Source organism: Chelonia mydas, chromosome 15, assembly GCF_015237465.2.
Source record: "Chelonia mydas isolate rCheMyd1 chromosome 15, rCheMyd1.pri.v2, whole genome shotgun sequence".
Taxonomy (NCBI): Eukaryota; Metazoa; Chordata; order Testudines; family Cheloniidae; genus Chelonia; species Chelonia mydas.
In genome coordinates, this window is record NC_057856.1 from 5,878,250 (window position 1) to 5,905,409 (window position 27,160).

At 44.6% G+C, this 27,160-nt stretch overlaps 1 protein-coding gene across 7 annotated transcripts; it reads right to left on the bottom strand.

The window, feature by feature from the left end:
• Nucleotides 1-352: 352 nt before the first annotated feature.
• Nucleotides 353-27,160, bottom strand: LRRC74B (leucine rich repeat containing 74B). 7 transcript variants are annotated; one of them, XM_043529570.1, is made up of 11 exons: nt 26,987-27,160; nt 25,537-25,696; nt 24,152-24,294; nt 22,413-22,545; nt 18,640-18,846; nt 10,161-10,270; nt 7,352-7,467; nt 5,734-5,812; nt 4,394-4,489; nt 3,046-3,245; nt 353-454 (listed from the first exon to the last, which is right to left on the bottom strand). In XM_043529570.1, exons 1-10 carry the CDS (start codon nt 27,107-27,109, stop codon nt 3,087-3,089), a joined length of 1,326 nt encoding a protein of 441 aa, XP_043385505.1. In that variant the 5' UTR covers nt 27,110-27,160; the 3' UTR covers nt 353-454; nt 3,046-3,086. The 7 variants fall into 7 exon arrangements, with proteins under 7 accessions (XP_043385505.1, XP_043385508.1, XP_043385507.1 ...); XM_043529573.1 differs by having other exon boundaries at nt 3,129-3,245; nt 18,640-18,747; nt 26,987-27,156; XM_043529572.1 differs by having other exon boundaries at nt 18,640-18,747; nt 26,987-27,156.

Sequence of the window (27,160 nt, forward strand, 5' to 3'; positions counted from 1 at the left end):
AAGTTCTATAGCTTATTTAAAAATATCATTATTTGCTGAAAAGCGGTAGTAAACAAAAATCTCATTCCTTGGCACATTCATCAGGCACAACCAGATTTCCGCACAACACTGAACAGGACAAACACATTCATTCTGTACCAATAGTGAAGCTTCAACAAAATACAGAATATCAGGAACCTATTTTACCAGGACAGTCTCATGGGGCAGTCTCATGCTTTGGCACATTCAACAAGGTGCCTCTTGGAGAAAATTTCATTTTTGGGGGACTGGGGAGGGGCAATGTATAGATGGCAACTGCTCCCACCATTCAATGTAAGATAGATCAAAAGAAGGAATAGTCAAAGGGGTTGCATATTTTGGGGGTGTCCAAGGCTCATCCAGTTCCCGTCACAAATAAAAGGAAGACCTTTGATTCCACTGAGCACATGTAGTGTTACAAAAATTCCTGGGACACCTACAGAATAGAAAAAGACCATTTATTCACACTCAGCCCAAACTTTGTTAAGGTGAAGTTAAGGTTGTTATTGTACAGCTGGGCTCACTATGACCCCAATTTTTGTGGGACTGGGAGTTCCAAACCCCAACATTAGAAAATTTGGACAATGAATCAATGCTGCACAAAGCACCGTAGGGGTCCACAGAATTTTATGCTGATGTGAAGCTGTAGTGGGCACAGAGAAATGGTCAGGGAGTTGCTATTATTATCTCCCTGAGGGAAGAGCTAAGGTTGTGTGCCTGTACTCTTTTATGATTTCCAGGCATTTTGATACCTCCCGGTGCTACAATTTTAATACAGCCAAATGCAAGGTGCAATGGATCTAGGAACCAAAAACATAGCTGATAATTACAGGATGGGGACTGTATCCTGAAAAGCAGGGACTCAGAAAAGGACTTAAGGAATCATGGCAGAAACCAACTGAACAAGAGCTCCCAGTGTGATGTGGTGGCTAAGAGAGTGAAGGCACTCCTTGGATGTATAAACCAGGGAATACTGAATAGAAGAAAGAAGGTGGCTTGTTCATGGCACTGGTGAGACTACTACTGATACTGGATCCAGTTCTGGTGTCCACACTTTAAAAATGATGTTGATAAATTTGGGAGAGCTCAGAAAAGAGCTGCAAGAATGATGTGAGATTTGGAAAGCCTACCTTATAGCGAGGGATTAAAGCTCTATTTAGTTTACTTAAAGAAAGATTAACAGGTGATGATCACAGCCTACAAGGACCTACGAGGGAGAAGATTTCTGATAGCAGAGCTCTTTTATCTCCAAGAAAGAGGAAGACAAAGATCCAAAGCCTGGGATCTGAAGCTGGGTAAATACAGACTGAAAATAATCTACTTACCTAGGTATTCATATATCCCCCTCTGACAGCATCTGAGCACCTCACACTCATTAATGAAGTTCATCTTCAGAAGTCCCAACCCTCCTGTGAGGCTGTTATCCCTTTTTCACAGATGGGGAACAGAGGCACAGCTCAGAGTAAGGACTGGTTTACATGGGAAAGTTACACGTGCTTATGGTGAGAGTTTAAACCAGGTTAGGTAAACTGGTGCAAAAAGGTTTTGTGGACACTTATTTTGGTATAAATCAGATTTATTTTGGTTCATCTTAAGTCAATTAGGGACAGGTTTAACCTAAGCAAAACCTAAACCAAAACAAGTGTGTCCACACAGGGATTTGCAACAATTTAGTTAACTTGGTTTAAAAACCAGTTTAAGTTAAATTGGTGGAACTCTCTCATATAGACAAGGCCTAAGTGATTTCCTCAAGGTCACACAAGAAATCTCTTCCTCAGCTAGAAACTGAAGCCAGGTCTCCTGAGTTCCAATCTGTTGAGTCTTTTGTTCTTTACAAAACAAATAAAATATGAACAATCTTCACAAACACAGTTGAGTCCCAAATAACCATGTTTACTGAATGTACACAAACATTCCAGGTCTAGCTACCTATACTGCTTCTCTGATTGGTTTCTGGCAGCTTCTAAAAACACAGAACACAGTGAGTACACTAGAGGGCCCACAAACTATTTAAAGGGATACTGTCCTATTCCATACACTACACCATTCTTTTTCTCCAAATAAGGTTTGAGGGCTATTAGCTACTGGAACAACTTACCTAGGGTGTTGTGGATTCTCAATGCCTTAAGATTGGAGGCTCTTTCTAAAAGACCTGCTCTAGCTCAAGCAGAAGATAAGAGCTCAATGCAAGAACCACGGAGTGAAATACTATGGCCTGTGTTATGCAGGTCAGACTAGATTATCAGAATGGTTCCTATTGGCTAAAAGTAGTTGACTGACTCCTTGAGTTGGGGTCTGGTTCTACGTTAGTCATGGCCCCAGCATAGATTAATACAGTCTTCAGCTTACCCTAGTCTATGGCAGCTGGTGTAGCTGGGCACAGAGTATTCTAGTCAAGCCCCCAGCCTGCTCTGACAAAGGCCCTGTGCAGAAGGCTGAAGGAGAAAGGTAGAACAAGGAGCTAGTTATGCTGGCTCTGTACCCACTGGGGACTCTCCTGCACCAGGAGAATGCCCTGCTGGGGAGATCCAGCACCAGGTCACAGCAGCGAATCTAGTCCAATTAATTTAAAGCTACAGCAAGGAGAAGCTTTTAACAATGACATCAGTGAGCAAATGGCGAATGTTTCCATGGGAGGCACTTGTAGCACTGCTGCTGGAAATCCTCATGTCAAGGCTTCGAGATGGTCAGTGATTTTGCCACAGTGCAGGGGCGTAGACTAAGAGTATGTCTACAAAGGCAGCCTGTGGAAGAGAGACTCCCGGCCTGGGTAGACAGACTTGGGTTTGTGGGGCTCGTGCTCTAAAATTTGCTGTGTGGACAACAGTTTGACGTTGCGGCTCAGGTGGGAGCTCAGATGCTGAAGCCTTGGGAGGCAGGTAGGCTTCAGAGCCTGAGTTCCCAACCAAGCCACAATGTCAAAGTGCTGTCTATGCAGCTATTTTTAGAGCAATGGCGCGAGCCTCACAAACCCAAGTCTGTCTACCCAGGCTGGGAGTCTCCCTTCCGCAAGCTGTGTAGACATACCCAAAGTGACCTTGAAGAGGTTCCTTTTAGGTCAAAGGATTCTATGAATCACCCTCCACGCTGAACCAAGATTGGATCTCAACCTTTGGTTGCTCTTTTTTGTGCAATGTTGCATTTCCACCATATCTGATCTGAAGATTTGGCAAAAGCATTTTCACAGCATCACACAGGTCTGCAAAGTCTTTGTTCACAGGGATCTCCTAGAGGGAGAAATCATCACAGATCAGTGTACAGTATGATTTACCTTCTCTCAAAAGGTAAGTATCACAACAGCAAAGGTAGGCATCACCACACATTCTTGCTCTCAGGCATCCATGCAACTAATGCAAGCTTTGACAAAGCTCCTTCAGCTCAGTGAGCTGGGTCATCAACCAGTTCACCAGCAAATGGCAATACCAAAGCTCTGGTGGATATAAAATAAAACATGAAACAAACTAGCTCCAGCTATCAGGAGAAGAACAGGAAACACGAAGACGACGAGGAAAAGGGTCAAAGCCAGCTGACAAATCAAGAAGGGAGGACGTGAAATTCCAAGCAAGCAACTCACAACTCTGTTGAGGGCTGTGTCTCTAGAATGATCAGAGCACAAAGTAGCTGGAATGCAAAAAACATGGCATAAGGGTGAGATAGAAAATGCAATAAGCAGCCTGTCCACAGAGTTCACACAAAGCCTGAGGAGGAAGTCAGGAAAGTGCTGGAACAGAAAGCAGGCTCAGGAGAAGGGTTTGTAAGAACATGAGGAACAGCATTTGAAAGGAGGTACTGGAGAGTAAGTGCAGGCAGGATAGTCAGGTCTCTCTTTGGCTGAAGAATACATTTGCTCTGTTCTCAGCCAGTCAGAATGCAACAGGTCACTACAAACAGGGAGGAACTGTTGCTCTATTAATAATTGAGAGCCTTATAACCTGTGTTTTTCTTTATAAATTAGAAATAAGCCATCAACAAAAACATTTGGAAAAGGCAGTTTTATAATAACCGTAACAGCATTCACCAGGGGAAGGGGTCTTTCACTTTCTGGCAAACTTTAACATTAAATAGAAGGAGACCCTCTGTTAAAACCAGATGGTGGTTTATGATGTAACTACAGAAGTCAGACAGCTAAGTTATGGGTACCACAGTATCCGCAGCTCAGTCAAAACAGGTCTAACTACAAGTATTTGGTCTTTGTTCAACGTACCATTATGCCATGTTGCATAGATGCAATGTGGTGGAACTATGCTATTTGTAGAAACAATCATTCTGAATGTTCTGACTTTGGGACCTTCATAGTCCACCCTCCTTTTTCAGTGACACATACCTTTGGGATTTCATTTCACTTGCCCCTGCCCCCCCGCTGTTTAACACTTACTGAGAAGTCCAAGATTTCTACCACGGCACCAGAATTTGCTTGTATAGATTTGAGAATCCCAAAGCAGCCTTCACTCTGCATGGGATTTCTGGCCATCTAAAAAGGCAGACACAGGAAACAACAATAGGAACAATACAGATTGCAAGTTCTTTTAATTAATGCACCTTTCTTTCACACCTCAAACTGCAGCTGTCTTACAGAGGAAAATCAGCCTTCTCAAGTATCTTCAGGCACATGCCATGGGTATGAAACAAAAGCAGAAACTCACAGTGATAAGACTGGATGGTGATGACTATTTGAAAAAATCTCACATCTACAAGAACCAAACTTATTAAAAAAAGTTTACTTTTAGGGATCATCAAGATTTGCCCAGGTCTCACTAAAGCAACTACATAACCTTATTATGATCACCTTGTCCTCCCTCAGCGTCCACAACTCCACTCTCTCCTGGTTCTCCTCCTCCCCATCCCATCTTTCAATGGGAATTCCCACCAGGCTCCATCCTTGCCTTTCTTTCCTCCCTTTACACGCCATCACTGGCTGACTTTACTAATGTGTATCTTAGTTACACATCCTTGAACCTGACCTCGACTGTACATTTTACACCAGTACAAGATGCTTTGCTGCATCCAGCTTCCGCTGGGCAATGCGGAAAAAGCTGTCAGGGAGCTGGTTATGGCTCCATAATTCTCTGCTTGACCCTGTAGGCCACTCTGCCAAATGCAAGCTGCCAGTGGTCCCCACAGGGCAACACACCACCTGGGAATATCTAAAATGCCATATACCTGGTCATACCCACTCTCCACCCCTCCATGACCTTCTTAACCCAAGTGTCAGGAGCTCCCTTTGTGCTGTCTGAGGAATGGAAAGGAAGAGGAACAGAGCAGAGCGTTTACCCCACTGTGCTGAGCTGAGAGATAGGTCAGACACCCAATGGCCATTAACCACGTCTCCCTCCAGCTCCCAGATGTGTGCAGCAAAATGTGGCTGCCATGTAAGCAGGTGACAGCAGAGGCCAGGAAGATCATCCTCCATATTGGAAGGCAAGGTGCTAGACTGCAGGGCAGAATAGGGAGCTGCAGGCTCTGGTTCACATAGAGGGAGGGGTATAAAATGCTTGAATTCAAAAGACTGTTGAATACAAGCACTCCTTGTCTACATGAGACCATCTGCATGCCGCATTTCACAGGAGCGGCCAGAGACTGATGCTAAAGGCTCCCCTGTTGTTGCTGCAGAATGGCTCATGCAGGATCTGATTCAATAAGCACTCATGCCAGTGACAATTTAAATATATACTTTATTGTGTTTTCCAAGATCTGCTTTAAAAAAAAGCTACTCACATTAAGTCTCTTCAGAGTCTGGTTTTCTTTCAGGCCTACTGCAAACCGCAGAGCTCCTTCCAATGAAATGCGGTTATTGCTTATAACAGAGAAAAGGTAGACTTCTTACATTTTTCATTCCGTGTTCCCAACCCACCAAGCCAGAGCCATACTGTCATGGAGACATTTACTACAGTATGGGCAACAGGAGGACAACATGCTTTACAAACTCACGTGAAGGTACAAGGAACCACTTCACCCCACTGACATGTGAACACATCTGGAGGGGCATTAATTGCAGCAGGTTAACAGCTCTCTACACACAACAATTTGAAGGAGAAGTGACAAAGAATCCCATCTCCAACTGAAGTTGCAGGGAGTAGACGTACCTGTCTGGGACACCTGTGTTAATGTTCCTGCTCTCACGGAAAGTGCTGTGAGATCTTTAGTGACCCTGAACGCTCATGACCTCGGTGTTAAATCTCATCTGAAGAACAAGCTCCAGCAGCACAGCATTCAGCAGCTATACCACTTCCTGAAGTGCACAAGTTTTCCCTGAAGGGCTCCCATCCAAATACTGACTCTGACTGGCCCTGCTTAGCTCATGTCTATTTCTGAGCATTTGCTTTTATTGTTAGTGTAACAATTAAAACCTCAGTGTTTGTTCCCTGACATTTTAGTTTTGTAAGTATATCCAGGTAGCTGCCAGCACAGCAGCAGCCACTGTCTGCTCTTTGGGAGCTTAGGCACATCATGCACTGGGATGGGAGGTTCATTGCCAGCTTGCCTGTGGGATTTTACACTGCAGGGAGTACTTGGCCACTACCCTCTTGCTCACAGCCTGTCTCATGACCATTTCTGGTTATGTTCATGATCTCCATAACTGCATCTCTCTGAAAATTACCTGGTCTCACAGCTCTCCCACTAACTTCACCAGCCTCTGTTGTTTTCTTGACTCTCCCTTTGCTGAACCAATCAGCCTCCCCTTTGAATTGATTCCTATCGTAACATTATGTCCACTGTAAGCCCTATTAAATCAACAATACTTCTCACACCTAACTATCCTTAGTATATAGGCCGGTCCCAGGCCTCCAAGTACATAGGCCAATGCTTTGAAGAACAAAGGAACTTGTCCAGCTCTCATTGTGAGCACAAACATCTCATGCTGTACAAGGTGCCCTCTAAGCTCCAAAGTCCCATTTCACTTTTCTTCTCATTTCCAGAGGTGCTAGTAACCCTAGATCCTTATCACTAAATTTCTTTCTATCCATCCTCCCCAGCCAGATGGAATCAATTTATTTCCTTCCCAATTTAAGATTGTAATGATATCACCTTGACCCCAGTAATCCTCCTCACTCCTTTACACCATCGCTTTCTCTGGGGCCATGAGGCTGACTACAGAGCTGGGGCCCTGGCAGTAGGACAGTAAATAACAGATGCCAGCAGATCTTCCCCAGCTAGAAATTTCATGGCCAAACTTCCATTACATGGCATTCCCTTTGTCACCTTAGCGCCAACAAGACTGTCCCTCCTTACACATAAAACCGAGGTCAATGGCTGCTCAGGGTTTCAGCCACCAGAGGGTGGCTCTCACTTTGAAGTGTGGGACGTATTAAATCATGACCTGAGCCTGACTCACCTAATGTTGAGCTCTTCCAGCACATTGTTCACTTTAAGGGCCTCCCCCAGGGCAGCTGCTCCGTTGTTGCTGAAGCCATTGTAAGAAAGGTCCAGAACTCTGAGGAACATGTTTGCCTGTGGAACAAGCCAGAATTATTGGAAAAAACCTCACCGTAGCTTGAGACAGAAACAGCCATCTGCGTCACCCTTGCAGAATGACCTTCCATGGACCATGCTTCCAAACCACAGTTAAAAATAAATGCAAAGGGAAAGTGAGCGAGAGGAAGAGAACGAGGAAAGGACATTTCATACCAACAACCGTAACTAGTGGTGGGTGAACCTCAGAAAAATTCCTTCTCCCTAAAGGATCCTCCTAAAATGTCAGGCTTCCCTCTTCCTTCAACCCCTCTCCTCTCCCTTGGAAGATCTCACTTGTAGAACACAGGTCTGGCAGCTTCTTGACTTAACCACAGCTGCCATTTGATCTGAATATCACATGCAAGTAGGTTGTGAGTCTCACAGAGTACAGCACAAAGGATAGTGGCTGCTGGAGTCCAGTAGCTGGGCCCAGAAAGAATCTCAGAAGTAGGGGAGTTGTGCAGCGGGGATACCTATTGGCTGAGGGGGAGCTAGTGGCTAATGAGCACATTTCACTGAGGGAGCTACTGGATGGTTCGCAAGACAATGGGATCCACACTGTTGGCTCCATGCTCAGTGAAGTCTCCAGCACCTGGTCAAACTCCTTGTAAAAGGGGCAGGATGACAGCTAAGGAAGGAGCAGTAAAGGGTAAGAGTGCTGAGTGAACAGTCTGGGATGGGATAGCATCAGTGAGCTCAGTCTGGATGCCTCCAGTATTGCTAACCCGGACAGTTCAAGTCATGAGTCAGACACCAAATTATCATGCAATCAGCCCCCGCCCCCCCCGCAAAAATCACAAAATCAGGAAGGATTTTTTTAAGGTGCTTTTCTGGTGGCCTGGGGCAGTTCCTTCAGGAATATCAAGCCTGGTCTTCTTTGTGCAGGACAACTGCTTCCTGAACTAGATAATGGCAGCCCTCATCTGAAAGGAAAGGGGTGCTGATGTTGAGTGGGCAGCTTGAGTTAAATAGGTATTAAAAATAAAAACAGAAAAACCCACAGGTTTTAGACAATCTGACTAGAAATCTCTTCCTCTTTCAACTGTTTAGGTCTCAATCTCTTGTGATGTCATAAGCTCATTGTTTCACTCCACCTCAGATTCTTCCACCAAAACAAGAAAGTCAAAATTGGAGATTTCCAATGTAAATATCTACCTATATTAACAACATACACACACAAAAGCCAGGCAGAATATCTTCAACAGAATGAAGCAAAAAACAAAACAAAAAAAAGGAAAAATTGTGTCTCTTCTGCAGCTCATTATTCTCTTGTTGGACCCCCTTCCTCATCAATCTTTCAAGATACAGCATATAAAATGGTAGGAAAAAAAAGTATTACAATGTACTGTATGAGATAAATAATCTGATAATTAAAAACAGCATGATAAAAGCACATGCACAACTGGACAGAAGTAAAGTTTCACACAGCCTGAGCGTTGGCATTTCCTGGCCATCCTAATGTACTCACCAGTTTTATGAATGGAATTTAAGGTGGCTTTATTTTTTTTTTTTAAGAAACAGATTCCAATATAGAATTTAATCTCGAACTACTAATATAGTCTGGAATGGATTTCAATCATCTGATTTTAAAAAAATAATTAAGTCAGGTTGAGGCTTTATAAAACTAGCTTGAAAATTTATGCTATTTATAAATGTTAACTGAAATTTGCAATGAATTAAATTATGAATGCTTTTTTTAAAAAAATGCAACTACTAGTAAGAGATTTTACTTGAATTTTATAAAACTGCTATAGACAAAAATCAAAATATTGAAAATTAAGGCCCGATCCTGGAAACCAGATTGGAATATAACTTTATCAACATGAATAATCCTACCCACTCACTGAGGCCACTTGTGGTCTTAAAGTAAGCGTATGTGTAAGCGTTTTCAGTAACGGGTTAAAATTGCGTCTGAGTAGCGTGAAGTCTGTCTCACTTCAAACCAAAATGATTTAATATTAACAATGTAAAATTATTTAGACTTATTAAATAACACATTAATAAAGTTACTAACTTTGGAATACACGCAGCCCTACATTTTCAAAACCAGGAGCCCTAAAGTTAAGCTCCTAAACTCAAATTTAAGTCCCCACGAGTGGGATTTTCAAAAGCACCTAGATGACTTACGAGCACAAGTCCCATCAACTTCAAACTGCATACCCTGAGGGAGCTGTACAGCCTTGCAACGTTTCAGCTTTCTTGGCTTGTGGAAGTGCAGTACGTCGGCAGGTAGCGAATATAGCCCAGGTGGTTTGCTTATCAATCTGTGAAGTTTGGGCTGGTCTCACAGTGAGGATGTTAATAAGGCCCTGGATTGGTCTTTTTCAGGACCAATAAGCATTTTATGTGTGAAACCTCACAATGGGGGGGGAGAGGGAAACTATGTATAATCGGAAATTCTACCAACAGTTGGAAATTATATAAAACATTCATTTCAGCAATTTAAGAATATAAAATGGGGAGAAAGTAATGAACTTCAAACTGCAAATGGAAATAAAAAAATCAAGATTTAATTTTTTTAAAATTGATTTTTAAATCATGATTTTTATCTCCCCGATTTCAAGGCCTATACACTTCCAGATTTCACAGTGTTTTATGTTCAGGTCATGATGGCAGTGTCTACCCAAACAGATGACGCTTAACATGAGTATTACAGGGTGCAAAGACAGGAGATAACACAGACTTCCTACCTCGAAGCCTCTGGCTAAGGCAGCTGCTCCTTGGTTACGGAAGTAGTTCCAGCTCATATTAAGCTCCTTTAGTCCAGTGTTTTCTGCTATTGCCATTCCAAGAACCTCACCTTATGAAACAGGTTAAGAAAAAATTGTAAAGACCCAGGAAAGGATCAGGTGGTTCAGCTGGGCAAGCAGCTCAGGTTATGGTAGGAAACTCTTTGGATGAGAAATTACGATTTTTCTCTTTTATGCATCTTGTGGCACAAGCACAGAGCAGGGGCTGCAGGAAGAGCCAGAAAACAGGCCCCACATAGTCAGAGACCACTGAGTGCACATAAAAGGTGGTACAAGTCCCCATAAGGCGAAACAGAGCCCAACAGGGCTGTAACCAGAGCAGGGCCATTCTCGTAGGCTGGCTGAAGTCCAGACCCAGTAGTGCCTACACCACACAAAATAGCTCTGCTCCTCAACCCTGTGCTCCCTGGTGCACCCTCAAGTGAGATTACAACCGTTGAGAGGTTTCCTCTGTGCAGAAGGCTCAGTGGGATTGAAACAGATAAGGAGGGGAGGAAGATGACATCAGGATTAACTGGGGGGGATAAAGCAACAGACCAGGAGGGAAAAAGAGGAAGAGAGTGCAGAATGGCTGGCAGAGAGGATGGGAAATGGAAACAGCATCAGCCTGCAGGAAAACCAAAGGAGAAGCAGAGCTCATCACTGAGCTTCCGGAGGCCAATACCATTGAATTGCACAGTGCTGCATCTACAGTACCCCAAATTCGACCCAGGAAGGTCGATTTTAGCGCTACTCCCCTTGTCGGGGAGGAGTACAGTAGTTGATTTTAAGACCCCTTTAGGTCAGCTGAACAGGGTTGGCTGTGTACACGCATTCCTTATAAATTCGACCTAACCTCATAGCGTAGAACGGGCCTGAGAAATCAGCAGAGACAGAGCCAGTAACAAATGGGTGGCCCTGAAAGGAGGAGGGGAGGGAAGGAGATGGGTAGGATTGGAAGGAAGGAATCAAAGTAAGGAGAACCCCCCCCCCCCCAAACCTCCTCCAGTCCTAGAAAGACTCTCCGGCCCCTCAGGGTTCTTAGCCCTGATCTACACTAGGAGTTGAGGTTGAATTTAGCAGCATTAAATCGATTTAACCCTGCACCCGTCCACATGATGAAGCTCTTTTTTTTAGACTTAAAGGGCTCTTAAAATCGATTTCCTTACTCCACCCCCGACAAGGGGATTAGCGCTGAAATTGGCCTTGCCGGGTCGAATTTGGGGTACTGCAGACACAATTAGATGGTATTGGCCTCCGGGAGCTATCCCAGAATGCTCTATTGTGACCGCTCTGGACAGCACTCTCAACTCAGATGCACTGGCCAGGTAGACAGGAAAAGGCCCGCGAACTTTTGAATTTCATTTCCTGTTTGGCCAGTGTGGCAAGCTGCAGATGAGTGCAAAGCTCATCAGCAAAGGTGACCATGATGGAGTCCCAGAATCGCAAAAGAGCTCCAGCATGGACCGAATGGGAGGTACGGGATCTGATCGCTGTATGGGGAAAGGAATCTGTGCTACCAGAACTACGTTCCAGTTTTCGAAATGCCAAAACATTTGTCAAAATCTCCCAGGGCACGAAGGACAGAGGCCATAACAGGGACCCGAAGCAGTGCCGCATGAAACTTAAGGAGCTGAGGCAAGCCTACCAGAAAACCAGAGAGGCAAACAGCTGTTCCGGGTCAGAGCCCAAAAAAATGCCGCTTCTATGATGAGCTGCATGCCATTTTAGTGGGTTCAGCCACCACTACCCCAACCGTGTTGTTCGACTCCTTCAATGGAGATGGAGGCAACACGGAAGCAGATTTTGGGGACGATGAAGATGATGATGAGGTTGTAGATAGCTCACAGCAAGCAAGTGGACAAACCGGTTTTCCTGACAGCCAGGAACTGTTTCTCACCCTGTACCTGGAGCCAGTACAACCCACCTAAGGCTGCCTCCTGGACCCACCAGGCAGAGAAGGGACCTCTGGTGAGTGTACCTTTTTAAATAGCATACATGGTTTAAAAGCAAGCGTGTTTAATGATTAATTTGCCCTGGCATTCGCGGCCAGTACACCTACTGGAAAAGTCTGTTAGCGTGCCTGGGAATGGAGCGGAAATCCTCCAGGGACATCTTCATAAAGCTCTCCTGGACGTATTCCTAAAGGCTTTGCAAAAGGTTTCTGGGGAGGGCAGCCTTATTTCATCCACCATGGCAGGACACTTTACCATGCCAGGCCAGTAGCACGTAGTCAGGAATCATTACAGAACAAAGCATTGCAGTGTATGTTTGCTGGCGTTCAAACAACATCCGTTCTTTATCTCTCTGTGTTATCCTCAGGAGAGTGATATCATTCATGGTCACCTGGTTGAAATAGGGTGCTTTTCTTAAGGGGACATTCAGAGGTGGCCGTTCCTGCTGGGCCATTTGCCTGCGGCTGAACAGAAATGCTCCCCACTGTTAGCCACGGGAGGGGCGAGGGGCTAGCCACGTAGTGGGGGGAGGCAAAATGCGACCTTGTAACGAAAGCACATGTGCTATGTATGTAATGTTAACAGCAAGGTTTACCGTGAAAGAGTGTACCCATTGTTCTATAAGTGTCTTTTTAAATACCACTGTCCTTTTTTTTTCCTCCACCAGCTGAATGTGTTTCAAGGATCACAGGATCTTCTTCTTCCCAGAGGCTAGCGAACATAAGGCGGCGAAAAAAACTGCACTTGTGATGAAATGTTCTCTGAGCTCATGTTGTCCTCTCACACTGACAGAGCACAGATGAATGTGTGGAGGCAGACAATGTCAGAGTGCAGGAAAGCACAAAATGACCAGGAGGAGAGGTGGCGGGCTGAAGAGAGTAAGTGGAGGGCTGAAGAGAGGGCTGAAGCTGAAAGGTGGCGGCAGCGTGATGAGAGGAGGCAGGATTCAATGCTGAGGCTGCTGGAGGATCAAACTAATATGCTCCAGCGTACGGTTGAGCTGCAGAAAACGCAGCGGGAGCAAAGACGGCCGCTACAGCCCCTGTGTAACCAACTGCCCTCCTCCCCAAGATCCATAGCCTCCTCATCCAGATGCCCAAGAATGCGGTGGGGTCACCTCCGGCCACCCAGCCACTCCACCCCAGAGGATTGCCCAAGCAACAGAAGGCTGGCATTCAATAAGTTGTAAAGTGCTGTATGGCCTTGTCCTTCCCTCCTCCACCACCCCTCCCGGGTTGCCTTGGCAGTTATCCCCCTATTTGTGTGATGAATTAATAAAGAAAGCATGAATGCAAAGCAACAATAACTTTATGGCCGCTGCAAGTGCTGATCAAAGGGAGGAGGAAAGGGTGGTTAGCTTACAGGGAAGTATAGTGAACCAAAAGGGGGAGGGGGGATTCATCAAGGAGAAACAAACAGAACTGTCACACCATAGCCTGGCCAATCATGAAACTGATTTTCAAAGCTTCTCTGATGCGCACTGTGCCCTCCTGTGCTCTTCTAACTGCCCTGGTATCTGGCTGCGCGTAACCAGTGGCTAGGCGATTTGCCTCAACCTCCCACCCCGCCATAAACATCTCCCCCTTACTCTCACAGATATTGTGGAGCACACAGCAAGCAGTAATAACAGTGGGAATATTGGTTTCGCTGAGGTCTAACTGAGTCAGTAAACTGCGCCAGCGCTTTTAAACGTCCAAATGCACATTCTACCACCATTCTGCGCTTGCTCAGCCTGTAGTTGAGCAGCTCCTGACTACTGTCCAGACTGCCTGTGTATGGCTTCATGAGCCATGGCATTAAGGGGTAGGCTGGGTCCCCAAGGATAACTATAGGCATTTCAACATCCCCAATGGTTATTTTCTGGTCTGGGAATAAAGTCCCTTCCTGCAGCTTTTGAAACAGACCAGAGTTCCTGAAGATGCGAGCGTCATCTACCTTTCCCGGCCATCCCACGTTGATGTCGGTGAAACGTCCCTTGTGATCCACCAGTGCTTGCAGCACTATTGAAAGGTACCCCTTGCGGTTTATGTACTCGCCGGCTTGGTGCTCCGGTGCCAAGATAGGGATATGGGTTCCATCTATGGCCCCACCACAGTTAGTGGATGGCTTTGCTGCAATGGGATTCCCTATGACCTGCACATTCTCAGGGTCACTACCCTTGATATCAGCAGATCTTTGATTGTGTTGGCTACTTGCATCACAGCAGCCTCCACAGTAGATTTGCCCACTCCAAATTAATTCCCGACTGACCGGTAGCTGTCTGGCTTTGCAAGCTTCCACAGGGCTATTGCCACTCGCTTCTCAACTGTGAAGGCTTCTCTCATCTTGGTATTCTTGCACCTCAGGGCAGGGGAAAGCAAGTCACAAAAGTTCCATGAAAGTGCCCTTACGCATGCGAAAGTTTTGCAGCCACTGGGAATCGTCCCAGACCTGCAACACTATGCGGTCCCACCACTCTGTGCTTGTTTCCCAGGGCCAGAATCGGCATTCCACACCATGAACCTGCCCCATTAGCACCATGATGCCCACATTGCCAGGGCCCATGCTTTGAGAGAAGTCTGTGTCCATGTCCTCATCACTCTCGTCACCGTGCTGATGTCACCTACTCGCCCGGTTTTGCTTTGCCAGGTTCTGGTGCTGCATGATGTGCGTGATGTTTAATGTGCTCCTAATTGCCAAAATGATCTGAGCGGGCTCCATGCTTGCCATGGTATGGCATCTGCATGGAAAAAAGGCGCGGAACGATTGTCTGCCATTGCTCTGACAGAGGGAGGGGCGACTGACAACATGGCTTACAGGGAATTAAAATCAACAAAGGGGGTGGGTTTATATCAAGGAGAAACAAAAACAACTCACACAGAACGGCCCCCTCAAGGATTGAACTCAAAACCCTGGGTTTAGCAGGCCAATGCTCAACCCACTGAACTACTCCTCCCCCCGGTATTTCAGGCAGGACTGAATCTCCATTAAACTTTTCAAGGTGCCTTGACAGACCTCACTGAAACGATTGTCGGCCGTTGATTTCACAGAGGGAGGGGGGAGCAAATTAATACAAAACAAATCTGGTGTATTTCTTGTTCTGATCCACTCCATCTATCTTTTACATCTTTGGCTGGCAGCAGACAATGCAGTAGGACTACTAGCCATCCTCATCTCCTGCCTGCTCGCCATAAGACGGTACAATAGGACTGCAGGCAGGACTAAAGAGAATGACCTGGTCGAGTGACTCCTATTTTAGTCCCTGCGCCCATGTCTGCCCAGGCGCTCCTGACCGACCTTACCGAGGCGGCCAGGAGCACCTCGGACATGACGACGATGGTTATCAGGCCTATTGCACTGTCTGCTGTCACAAGGCAATGGGTTGCTGCTGTGTAGCAATGCAGTACCGTGTCTGCCAGGACCAGGAAATATATGGTGACAGCGAGCTGAGTGGGCTTCACGCTTGCCGTGGTATGGCGTCTGCACAGGTAACTCAGGAAAAAAAGGCGCGAAACGATTGTCTGCCGTTGCTTTCACGGAGGGAGGGAGCGAGGGCCTGACATGTACCCAGAACCACCCACAACAATGTTTTTGCCCCATTAGGCATTGGGATCTCAACCCAGAATTCAAATGGGCAGCGGAGACTGTGGGAAAGCTACCCACAGTGCAATGCTCCAGAAGTCGACGCGAGCCTCGGTACTGTGGATGCACTCTGCCGAGTTAATGCAGTTAGAGCATTTTGTGTGGGGACACACACAATCGCCTATATAAAAATGATTTCTAAAAAACCGACTTCTATAAATTCGACCTCATTTCGTAGTGTACATATACCCTACGAGAGGGGAGAAGATTCCCACAGATTTCAGTGGGTGGCTATAGGTGGCAAAGGATTTTAAAGCTAATGGACATTCTTTCCTTGCCCATTAAATTCTATTCAGACTTCTTGCCCTTAATCTCAAGCCCTACATAACACTGCCCAGTCTACATCCCAGATCTGCTCTCCTTTTGCACCCTCTCCACCAATACCACCAGCTTTAATACCCCTCACTTTCCCTCCCCAACTTCTCCTTGCCTTCTTCCAGGCTGCCCCTTATGCCTGGACATCCTTCCAAAAGCAAGTCTCCAAACCCTCTCAGCTCCGCAGTCAAATCCCATCTAACACCCACTTCTGCACCATCCCCCACAAAAAACACACATTGTAAAAACAGAGTTACTATACAGGGTGACAGGTTTCAGAGTAGCAGCCGTGTTAGTCTGTATCCGCAAAAAGAAAAGGAGTACTTGTGGCACCTTAGAGAGTAACAAATGTATTTGAGCATAAGCTTTCGTGAGCTACAGATGAAGTGAGCTGTAGATCACGAAAGCTTATGCTCAAATAAATTTGTTACTCTCTAAGGTGCCACAAGTACTCCTTTTCTTTTTACACAGGGTGAGTAATCATCTCTGCTTCCAGTAGCATCCCTATACGTGCTCCACTCTAGGTGATTATTAAGCAGTTCCCTCTATGGAAGGAGGGGGGCTTCAGAGTTGAGTCTAAGATTGAAGCTAGAACAGTGGAGCCAAATATGGCATCAGAAGTGGAGGCATGAGTGACTGCATAGTGTTCAGCAAATGTATGAATGGACATCCAAGTCACGGCTCTACATATTTCTGCAATGGGAATGATCTTAAGAAAGGCTATTAAAGTAGAGAGGGATCTGGTGGAGTGAGTTAATATTCTAAAGAGAGGTCAAAGATCATGAGACTGTGCTTAAGATGGCATAACGGTTCATCTCTCCTTCCTGTTTTGCCAGTACTTTCCCCTCTCAGAAACAAACAACTCTCTCTGGCTCCCTCTACCTCCTCCACTTCCACTCCCACTCCCCTCTTCTATTCTCCTTGTCTTGATCTATCCTGCCTTTCATTCTGCTTCTCCCTTCAGCTCAATCATCTTTTATAGCCCCCCTTTTGCCTCCCACAACCTGACTGATCTGGGAGTGGAGGGGCTTTGGTGAGAGGTAATAGAACAGTGGTTCTCAAACTTTTTTACTGATGACCCCTTTCACATAGCAAGCCTCTGCATGTGACCCCCCTTATCAATTAAAAAGACAAATATATTTAACACCACTATAAATGCTGGAAGCAAAGCAGGGTTTGGGGTGGAGGCTGACAGCTCCCGACACCCCCATGTAATAACCTTGTGACCCCCTGAGGGGTCCCGACCCCCAGTTTGAGAATCCCTGTAATAGAGGTTCAAGCTAGGCAGTTTTGACCACCATGGAGGGTCAGGGAAGACAGAATAACCACTTCCATTCCTTGACATCCTGCCCCCCCACTTCCAGAACTAAAAATGAAGACATTAAAGGGCAGGAAAGATGAATCAGTATTTGCCCAATGCCGGCAGTCCCAGACATATCACCTCATTTCATCAGAAGCAGCGGCCTATTTATTCTATTTGCTTTTCTTTTCTCTGCTCTGTGTCCTTATTTCTTCCTCTTCTGTCTCTAAACAGACTCTGTCCTCATTCTCCTGGGTTTTCTGTTCTTCCCAATTTTCTATGCTCTGCTCTTCTCTTATCCCAGTTCTTCACTCTGTTCTCAGTGAAAAGAAAAGGAGTACTTGTGGCACCTTAGAGACTAACCAATTTATTTGAGCATCAGCTTTCGTGAGCTACAGCTCACTTCATCGGATGCATACTGTGGAAAATACTGTATTTTCCACAGTATGCATCCGATGAAGTGAGCTGTAGCTCACGAAAGCTGATGCTCAAATAAATTGGTTAGTCTCTAAGGTGCCACAAGTACTCCTTTTCTTTTTGCGAATACAGACTAACACAGCTGTTACTCTGAAACCTGTTCTCAGTGAAAGGCATCCTGGGAGAAGTTATTTGTAAGGAGGGATTTGAACGATGTGAGGAAAGCCATTCAGCACATGAGGAGAGGGAGTGAATCCCAGCATAATGAGAAAATTTAGAGATGGACAGAGAAGATGGTTAGGTCTGGAGAGAGCAGGAGACAATGACAGCTGAGATGGAGGCAGATGGAGCTTTTTCAGGCCTTTGAAGGTGAACAGCAAGAAACATGAACTTAGTGCAGAAACTGAGATGATGCCAAGTGAAGGGATTCAAAGAAGGGAGTGACGTGCTCTGAGTGGCAGGAGGAGATGGTATTTTTGGCTGATCCATTCTCTGTGGGTTACAGAAGGACATAATGAAACATGGAAGATCTCAAAAGATGGCAGACCAGCGATGACCAGGGTGTAGAAAGACAAGATTAATGGCTGAGAGAGAGAAAAGGATGGATTTTTAGAGGAAGATGTGAATGTTTCATGAGCAAGGATTCCAACATGACACAGAGGTTATGAGCCTGGGTGGTGAGGACAACGGTGGAGCCGTAGGTGGTTACAAAAGCGGGAGGAAGCCAGGTGGTTTTGGGAGAAGAGAGAAGTTCAGTTTTCACCACTTGGAGTGTGAATTTGCAGCAGGATATAACTATACAACACGTGGATCTACAAAGACACTGCTTTACCTGATGCGTCACCAAGCATGTTGTGACTCAGATCCAGAGATTCCATTTTATTGTTAGCCGGGAGGGCATCGGATAGGTACTTAGCTGCATGGTCATCAAACTCATTTCCTGAAAGTTTAAGGGTAAGCACTGTAGTATTCTCCAGAAGCATAGCAGAAAGGGCCTCGGCTCCTTTAACTCCAAGTCTGTTGTCAGATAAATCAACATCTGGGGGAGGGGGAAAAACCCGAGAACAAAATCACCATTTAGCTAAAGGGGAGATGTCAGAAAGACTCCAGCTGTCCGCTGCGATGGAAAAAACTCTTACAGCAGTACTGCCAAGCCTCAAAGTTCAAAAATTACGAGACTGCCTCCCCCAAATCGTTAATTTTTAAATTTAAGAAAAGCTGAAATAGTGGCTTTTGCTCTGACTTCTGAGTTTTTAAACTCCTCCTGCCCGCCCTTAGTGTGTGTGTGACAATTACCCTGTTGTCAACTCTTCCAAATGTATAGTGAATACGGTATTTTTGACCCAGCTGATGGAGCTCTGACTACACCCCATGGAGATCAGGGTGCCATTGTGCCTGGTGGTCCACAAACACATAGGGAAAGAGAGTCCCTGCCCCCAAAGCACTTACAGTCTAGTGCAAAGCTTGTTGGTGAATTTGTGCAATGACCCACCACGCTCATCTCAGCTAGGGGCCTCCAACCAGCCATTAGATGAGAAGAACCTTCTAATCTCTGCTGAGCTGGGCAGGATTCACACAGCTGCCCCACAGAGGAAAGACTGTGTAGATCATTAGCAACACCCAAGGCATCCAGACCTCCATTAGCGCTAGTGGGACACCTTGGAGAATGAGACTCTTTTTGGAAAGACAGGTTTATTAAACCAAGTTTGACCATTTTGCGGCTCACCTCCACTCTGCACACACATGCAAAATCTTCCACATAGGCACTGTCCCACACAGCTGCCACAGCCTTCTCTTAAAGGGACAGCTCTCATTAACTAAAACCAAACACTAAAAATGCAACAGTAAAATAAATATTAACACTACATCAACATACACTTCACTGAATAATTTCCATTCAAGAATGCCAAAAGAATTTTCCAAGGAGCTCTCTGAATCAAAAATGTTGATTTTTAACAAACCTTGGCACCAGGGCTTAAATTCTCAGAGATTATTTCCTGGAGCACCCCTCTCCACCCCACACCCAGTTTGGGGCTCCAGGCTTCAGCTGCAGGGCAGGCTGCGGTGCTGGGGCTCCTGTGGGTTTGAAAATATTTACCTGTTGAATTTAAGCCCTGCTTGGCACATTGGGGAAGTTCCAAAAGACTGGAAAAAAGCCAGTGTAGTGCCAATGCTTAAAAAGGATAAACAAGATGACCTGGTTAATCACAGGTTACTTGGAATTGTAAATAATGATGGGGACAGATCAGTTCTACAGAGTGATCTGGACTGTTCAGTAAGGCAGTTTCATCTGAGTGATATGCATGAATATAGCCAAATGCAAAACCATACATCTAGGAAGAAAGAACAGAGGTTATGCTTACAAGATAGGGGACTGTAGCTTGGAAAGCAACAACATTGGAAAGGACTTAGATGACATATAACCAACTGAACATGAGCTCCCAGGGCAATGCAGTAGCTAAAAGGGTGAGTGCAATCTTTGGGTGTACATGCAGGGGAATATCAAAAAGAAACAAGGTGTTCTTACCTCTGTGTACAACATTAGTGAAAACATTACTGGACTACTGCATCCAATTCTGGTGTCCACATTTTCAAAAGGATTTTGAAAAACTGGAAAGTTCAGAAAAGAGCTACAAGAATGATTTATGGACTGGAAAACCTGCCTTAGAGAGAGATTTAAAAACTAATATTTAGTTTATGCAAGAAAGAAGGGACTTGATAATGGTCTACAAATACCTACATAGGGAAGAGATTTCTGACAGCAGATGATCTTTAATCTAGCAGAAAAAGGCAGAATGAGATCCAGTAGCTGGAAGATGAAGCTAGACAAATAAGGACTACAGATAAAGTGCAAACTCTTAAAAGTGAGAGTAATCTATCATTGGAACAACTTACTAGGGATGTGGTGAATTCTTCACCAAGACTTTAAATCAAGACTAGATAACTCTCTAAACGATGCTATGGCTGAAACAGAAGTTATGGGCTTGATGCAGAAGATACTGGATGAGTTACTATGGCCTGTACTGCAGGAGGTGAGACTAGATAATCTTAAACTGCCCCTCCTATCTAAGCATCTCCTATTTAAAATGTTAATTTGTTAACACTGTTACTGTACCTCAAGAAGAGCTCTGCATAAGCTAGAAAGCTTGTCTCTCTCACCAACAAAAATTGGTCCAATAAAAGATATTACCTCCCCCACCTTGTCACTTGTACACTTAAGAGATTTATTGAATCAGCAGTTACTTTTATAGTAAATAATCCAATTATGTAACAATACAAACACTAAAATCAGGTTTTAGAGGACACCAAGATCTATTGTCTTTCAAGGTAAATATTAATCAAGGGTTTAAGTTCTTGCATCAATAAATTCTGATGTCTGTCTCAGACATCAATACTTATATATTAAAATGCAGTTCTGAAAAGGGACTGTAAAAACGGCACGGAGGATTTCATGTGTGTGCGTCTCAATAGTTCCCAGAGCAAATGTATTTAGTTTACAAGTAAAACTATGGCAGCTTGTGCCCAAAATAAACTGCAGACACCAGTGTCCAGCTCATCCTCCTTGCCTGCCTCCACTGCTTCCTACCTTCCCAACTATCGGCTTGTCAAAGTGATAAACTGGGGGTGAGGGGTCAATGGGGTGTGTAGAAAAGGGGAGACACTCTTCCCTCACCTCAGAATCCATCTGTTAGGGGTAGTGCTACTCCAGCTTCATAGAACCTCACCCATCTGAGATCTCAGATATCTGAGGTAGGAGACCTAGGCTCAAGACCCTGCTCCAGATCAGGCAGCCTTGGGATTTGAACTGAGCTCTTCCACTTCAGAGGGAAGTGCTCAAACCACTGGGCAACTGAGTAAACGCGGAACACCTTCACCACCTCCCTTAAGCCACTTTCTACTTGACAGCTTTGGTGGCTGCGCACCCAGTTTGCTAGCTTCTGTGGCTCCATTTTTTAGGCACCTAACTCTCCCCATGCATTGTCTGGAGAGTTGGTGTGCCTAACTCAGGAACGTGGATTCCAATGGGTGGCAGGACACCTAAAACTAGGTGTTGCAAAGCCGAGCAAAGTCCACTTTGTCACCCTAGCCCAGTCCTTACAGCACAGATATCAGCTGGAGCACCCTGTATGGGGCTTAGGTCTGCTAGCCCTTAATTAGAAGACAGTTGTTCTAACTGCCAGTCCGGCAAACTCAACCTGGAATCTGAAAGTTAAGATGGGCTTTTTCTGCCTTATGCATCTTCAACAATATCCTGCAACTATTCTCCCAAATTCCAGTTCCATTACTGATTCATGAGCCAGAAGAGAATTCAGCTCCCTCTCCCAGAATGCTATTGACTTTGCAGAGATAACAGGAGTAAAGACATGAATTCATGAAAGTAAAGGCTATGAATACATACATGGAGATCTGAATAAGAAGGCACTATTTTAAATAGTCACTTTTCAAAGTAAGGCCCAATTCTGTAGCCCTCTTTCATGTGAGCAGTGACAATCAATGGGATCAGCCAAATATGCAAACAAGAACTTCCTCCTCTCTCATAAAACCTTATTGCCACACTCTGATACATGCCTTACACCAGAATTACCTTTGAATTAAGACACAAACCTGAAATGTAACAGTTTTCTTTTAACATCTCTGCAACTGCAGCTGCCCCTTCTCCATCCAGCCAATTATCACTCAGGTTTAACTTTACGATGGAGGTGTTGGTCATCAAGGAAAGAGATAAAGCTTTGGCACCCTGGAACATATAACAGCATAATGAGTCACTCATGGGTCTATTTGGTACAATGAGCACTTTTAGTGGTTTGCTTATTTCAGTTTTCCTTAACCTATCAAGAATATATAGATTGACAAAAGCTCTCCAGGCCCTGGCTGCATTTCTGAAGAACACAAGTGAAAGAAAAGGACCTCTACAAGTCCATACCCAACAACAGGTCCCATCCTGCTACCAGTGAAGTCAATTGCAAAATTCTCAGCAACTTCAATGGATGCAGGATCTAACCCACTGTCTCTTAAGGAAAGTAGTAGAAGCCGCCTTGTGTGAGTGATTTAAAACTAGACTGGAAAAAGCAATGCAGAATAGAGTTAGAGTTCAAAGGATGCAATATGAGTTGGTAAGTGTCATTAATGATTTGTCCATCCACCTAGAAATAATGAAAAAGTTTACCAATATTCATAATGCAGAGAGAGGGAAAATTACAAATATCTGATTTGTTCAACTCGAAGACGCCTGGTGCCTTCACTCATTGTCAGTTCTATCAAGCAATCAGTAACTAATACTAGGATAAGTACCACTTATGATTTTATTTCTGTTATTACTCCTAGGATCTAGAGCCATTAAGTTTGGAATAAACTACTTAACTTGATTAAAATATTTTAAATTTGGAAGTAAATGGACTGACATTATCCATGAAATTAAAAAAAAAAAATCTACACTCTCCAACCCTAAATACAGTGTAAGGAACAAGAGGGTGAAGGGATCTAATAGGTCTACTTCAGTTCTAATTTCCCTAATTCTACCATGTTTATTACCATCACAGGTGAGCATTAAGGCTTGTTGCATTTTACAGCATGAGTCATGTGTTCCTGCAAAGTAAGTTGTGTAAAACCAGAAGCAACTACAAGCCCATTGTGGCTAGGACTGTGACACTAACCTACATACAGAACTTCTTTAAAAAGTTGTAGAATGTTGTTTAAACTTATGAATTTTAACCATATAGACACACAGGTATATTACATTAAAAAAAAAAGTGTACACCCAAGGAGGATAAAAATCTTATCCCACAGCCCTGGGTATTCCTGTGGGGTGCAGTGGGGAGAAATCTAATCCACCGTCCCACAGAAAGGACAGCCAGATGCTGTCAAGATGACAAAGCTGACAAATTCCCCTTAAGATGTGCTAAATTTCATGTGGCATCTCATTTTGCTTAAATACATTTATGTTGTTTGACTGCACTCCCTCTCCCCCTTAGCTGAAAGCCCACTTCCCCTACTCGCCATTCTTTATAAAGCAACAACAGTTGAAATTCTTAAACGTATTATTCCTTCTTAGGTTTAAATTAAGTCCCCTTGTTCTGGCCTGTCCAATAACTTTCAATAGATCATCAAGTTTTACTTTGTTCATACCCAAACATGATATATTTAATGCTGGTCTAGACATAATATACATCACAAAACCAATAAAGTGAAAAGCTAATATCAGTTTAATTAGTACATATACTTTATTTCCCCCTCCCAGAGACACCCCCTAGCCACTGGCACAACCACCATACATCGCAGAGCGCACATTGCAGCCTTCACTGTGCCAAAGCAAAGTGATTTATTCTATTTTCTACAACCGTTACCTGTGTGCCAAGTCCATGGTGCTTCATAATCAGTTCAGAGTCCTTCATGTGACGCAGGAAATAGGATATGGGTACCACTCTATATAGTTGGCAGGCTGCTATGTATCTGGTCTTTCCAGTTGGGTCAAAAGGTTCCTTGGTTTCTATATTAGAAAAAGGACAACGGACATAGAGAAAACAAGCTATACAAACAAAAAACAGCACTTCCAAATTAACAATTTTACCAAAAAATGGAAATTAAAGAATTTATATTTCTTTCCAGCACCTTCCCCAGAGTCTCCATGCACTCAAAAAAAGGAGTACTTGTGGCACCTTAGAGACTAACCAGTTTATTTGAGCATGAGCTTTCGTGAGCTACAGCTCACTTCATCGGATGCATAGCAGTTTCCACAATATGCTATGCATCCGATGAAGTGAGCTGTAGCTCACGAAAGCTCATGCTCAAATAAACTGGTTAGTCTCTAAGGTGCCACAAGTACTCCTTTTCTTTTTACGAATACAGACTAACACGGCTGTTACTCTGAAACATGCACTCAAAGTTAACAGAACAGAGTGAGGCAAGACTCAGGAAAGCAGAATTGTCCAAACATACTTGACCCTGCTGCTTGTTGTGTGTTACATGATCACATACAATTACTTACAAGATCCCTGCCTCATTAGTGGCTTGATCCAAAAAAAAGTGACTGATGTCAATGGAAGTCTTGCCATTGATTTCAAATTGGTTTTGGATCAAGCCCTCAGCCCACAAGTTGCATTCTGCTCAGTGACTTCTCTGAGTGATATGGATAAAAGCAACATAATAGAAATTATATAAATAAAGTTGTAAAAATTTAAGCAACATTTAAGGTAAACATTTAATTTAAATTTTAAATTTGATTAAAAGCAAGTGTTCTGTGTGCAGACCTCCTCTTCACTTTTATTTCAGTAAGTTATATAAAAATAAAGATTGAAGCCCTCTCTCATTCTGGACTCACCATATAACTCACACAATGAATGAGGTGGCCAAGATCTGCAAAAATAATAATAAGGTAATAATAATGGGTAATTAAGAACTTTAACCTAGTGAACAAGGGAGCATATGTACTTTACCTTATGTTTTCCATCTCCCAACTTTTCAGTCAGTGAATGAGATCACAAACTGTTTGCACAGAGTTTCCTAAGAGTGTTGTTTATTTTTGGTTTTGCTTTGTTTTGTAAAGAGAAAGAAAAAGGAATTAAGAGTACATTCATTCTTCACTTAGAGAAGATCAGGGAAAATTGCATGTTCACTGCCAGTTTTGATACTGTTCTACAGATATAGGACAAATTGTGCCAGATCCAACCTGTGTCATGCTGGAAGAGATTCCTACCACTGTGCAAATCAGGGCAGGTGGGATGTTTTGTACCTTCTATTTCAAGGTCAGTATCCCACTCTTCCTCCCTCTCGCTATCTTCATCAGCCTTCTCCTCACTCTCATCCCCCTCTGAATCATCCGGTGTGTTTGTTCTGTTACAAGCATCTCTTTCCTGGTGCACAGCGCGCTCACAAACGGACCTGGGGACAGTCTTGAAACACATGAGAAGGTTACACAGAAATTCTTCTTTTCAGTGAATGTAAAGATCTTACTCTTGGTAAGTAACTGCTTAAGAGTGTAAGCTACTTTGTAACTTCAAAAAAATAAAAGGAGTATTTGTGGCACCTTAGAGACTAACATATTTATTAGAGCATAAACTGTAGCTCACGAAAGTTTATGCTCTAATAAATTTGTTAGTCTCTAAGATGCCACAAGTACTCCTTTTCTTTTTACGGATACAGACCAACACGGCTGCTACTCTGAAATTTGTAACTTCAGTTATTATTGAGCCAACTCTTACTAACATTACAGTAAGAAATCCAATGAGTGATTCACAGGCACCCATCCCATAATCTATTTCTGTACTGGTGGAAGGAGCTGGACTAGTAGTCTGAAACTGAAGGTACCTAAACAACAGCCATGACCTGGAGGGACTTCTAGTGGTGAGGGGTTCATTCAATACTTGCACTTTCAGTTGGAACTGCCAGAGAGTATGACAACAGCACCGGTCCTCTAGAACTGGACTGTCTCCACCACACAATGCATTTCAGACACCTCCCGTGACTTTTGGGCATCTCGTACTACATTTGAGCTGATGACTTAGCTAGGAAAGACAACTAGAATCACAATGTTTGGATCTAAATCCTTTGCACTTGCAGCATCTTTCATCCAATGATCTCCAAGCACTTCAGAAACACTAGTTTGGTTAATCTCATACTCCTGTGAGATTAAATCCTAGTCTTCATCAATTTGGCTACCACCACTCAGAAAGATGGATTAACTGTGTAGCTCTTGCAGTGTGTAAACAACAAAATGCAAGACTTTCTTCACAACAATAACAGCTGGAGATTTACTTTGAAAAAAGACAGCTCAGATTTTGGAGAGTAGCTGAGATCTACCCAGGTCTAACACATTTCTTCAACGCCAGCTAGCCCTTTAGACTCCCACTGCACACTGGGGACTTTGCCTGAGGGGCTGGAATTCAGCTCAAGGGGAATTCTCTGAAAGCCCCATGTGGATTCGGAGCAGGGCAGGGGGAAAGAGAAGGGCCTTGGACAGCCAGGTCCCTGGTGGGCAAACCAGCAGCCTCTTCACCTGCTGATTTCAGCGGTGAAACACCCCCCCCCACCCTGGTTCCTGCCCCCCCGTGATGTCCCGCGTCACTCCGCTGCCCCAAACGGCTGCCTCAGGCACACGCCCCAGGGGCCGGGGCACAAGGACGGGGCCGCCGAGCCCCACTAGGTCCCTGCCCCGCACGCCAGCTCCCCGCCCCCGGCCTCACCGCGCCGCAGGAGGCGGCGGAACGCAAGCTGCCGCGGCTGAGCTCCGCTCGGGGCCGGCTGGGCGGCCGGACCCCCACAGCCGCCGCGGGCGCCGAGCCCCGCTCGCTCCGCACCGGCAGCATCAGGCAGCGCAATCCCTAGCGCCCTACCCGCCACGCGGGCGGGTCACGAGC

Bases quoted from the DNA above. Each gene is read 5' to 3' on its own strand.
- LRRC74B (XM_043529570.1), bottom strand. From the start codon at position 27,109: ATGCTGCCGGTGCGGAGCGAGCGGGGCTCGGCGCCCGCGGCGGCTGTG. The intron at 18,847-22,412 runs GTTTGTGTCTTA...CCCCTCCCCCAG, and splicing joins AGAAAACTGTTACATTTCAG to ATGTTGATTTATCTGACAAC. The intron at 7,468-10,160 runs GTAGGAAGTCTG...CTTGTTCCACAG, and splicing joins CCTTAGCCAGAGGCTTCGAG to GCAAACATGTTCCTCAGAGT.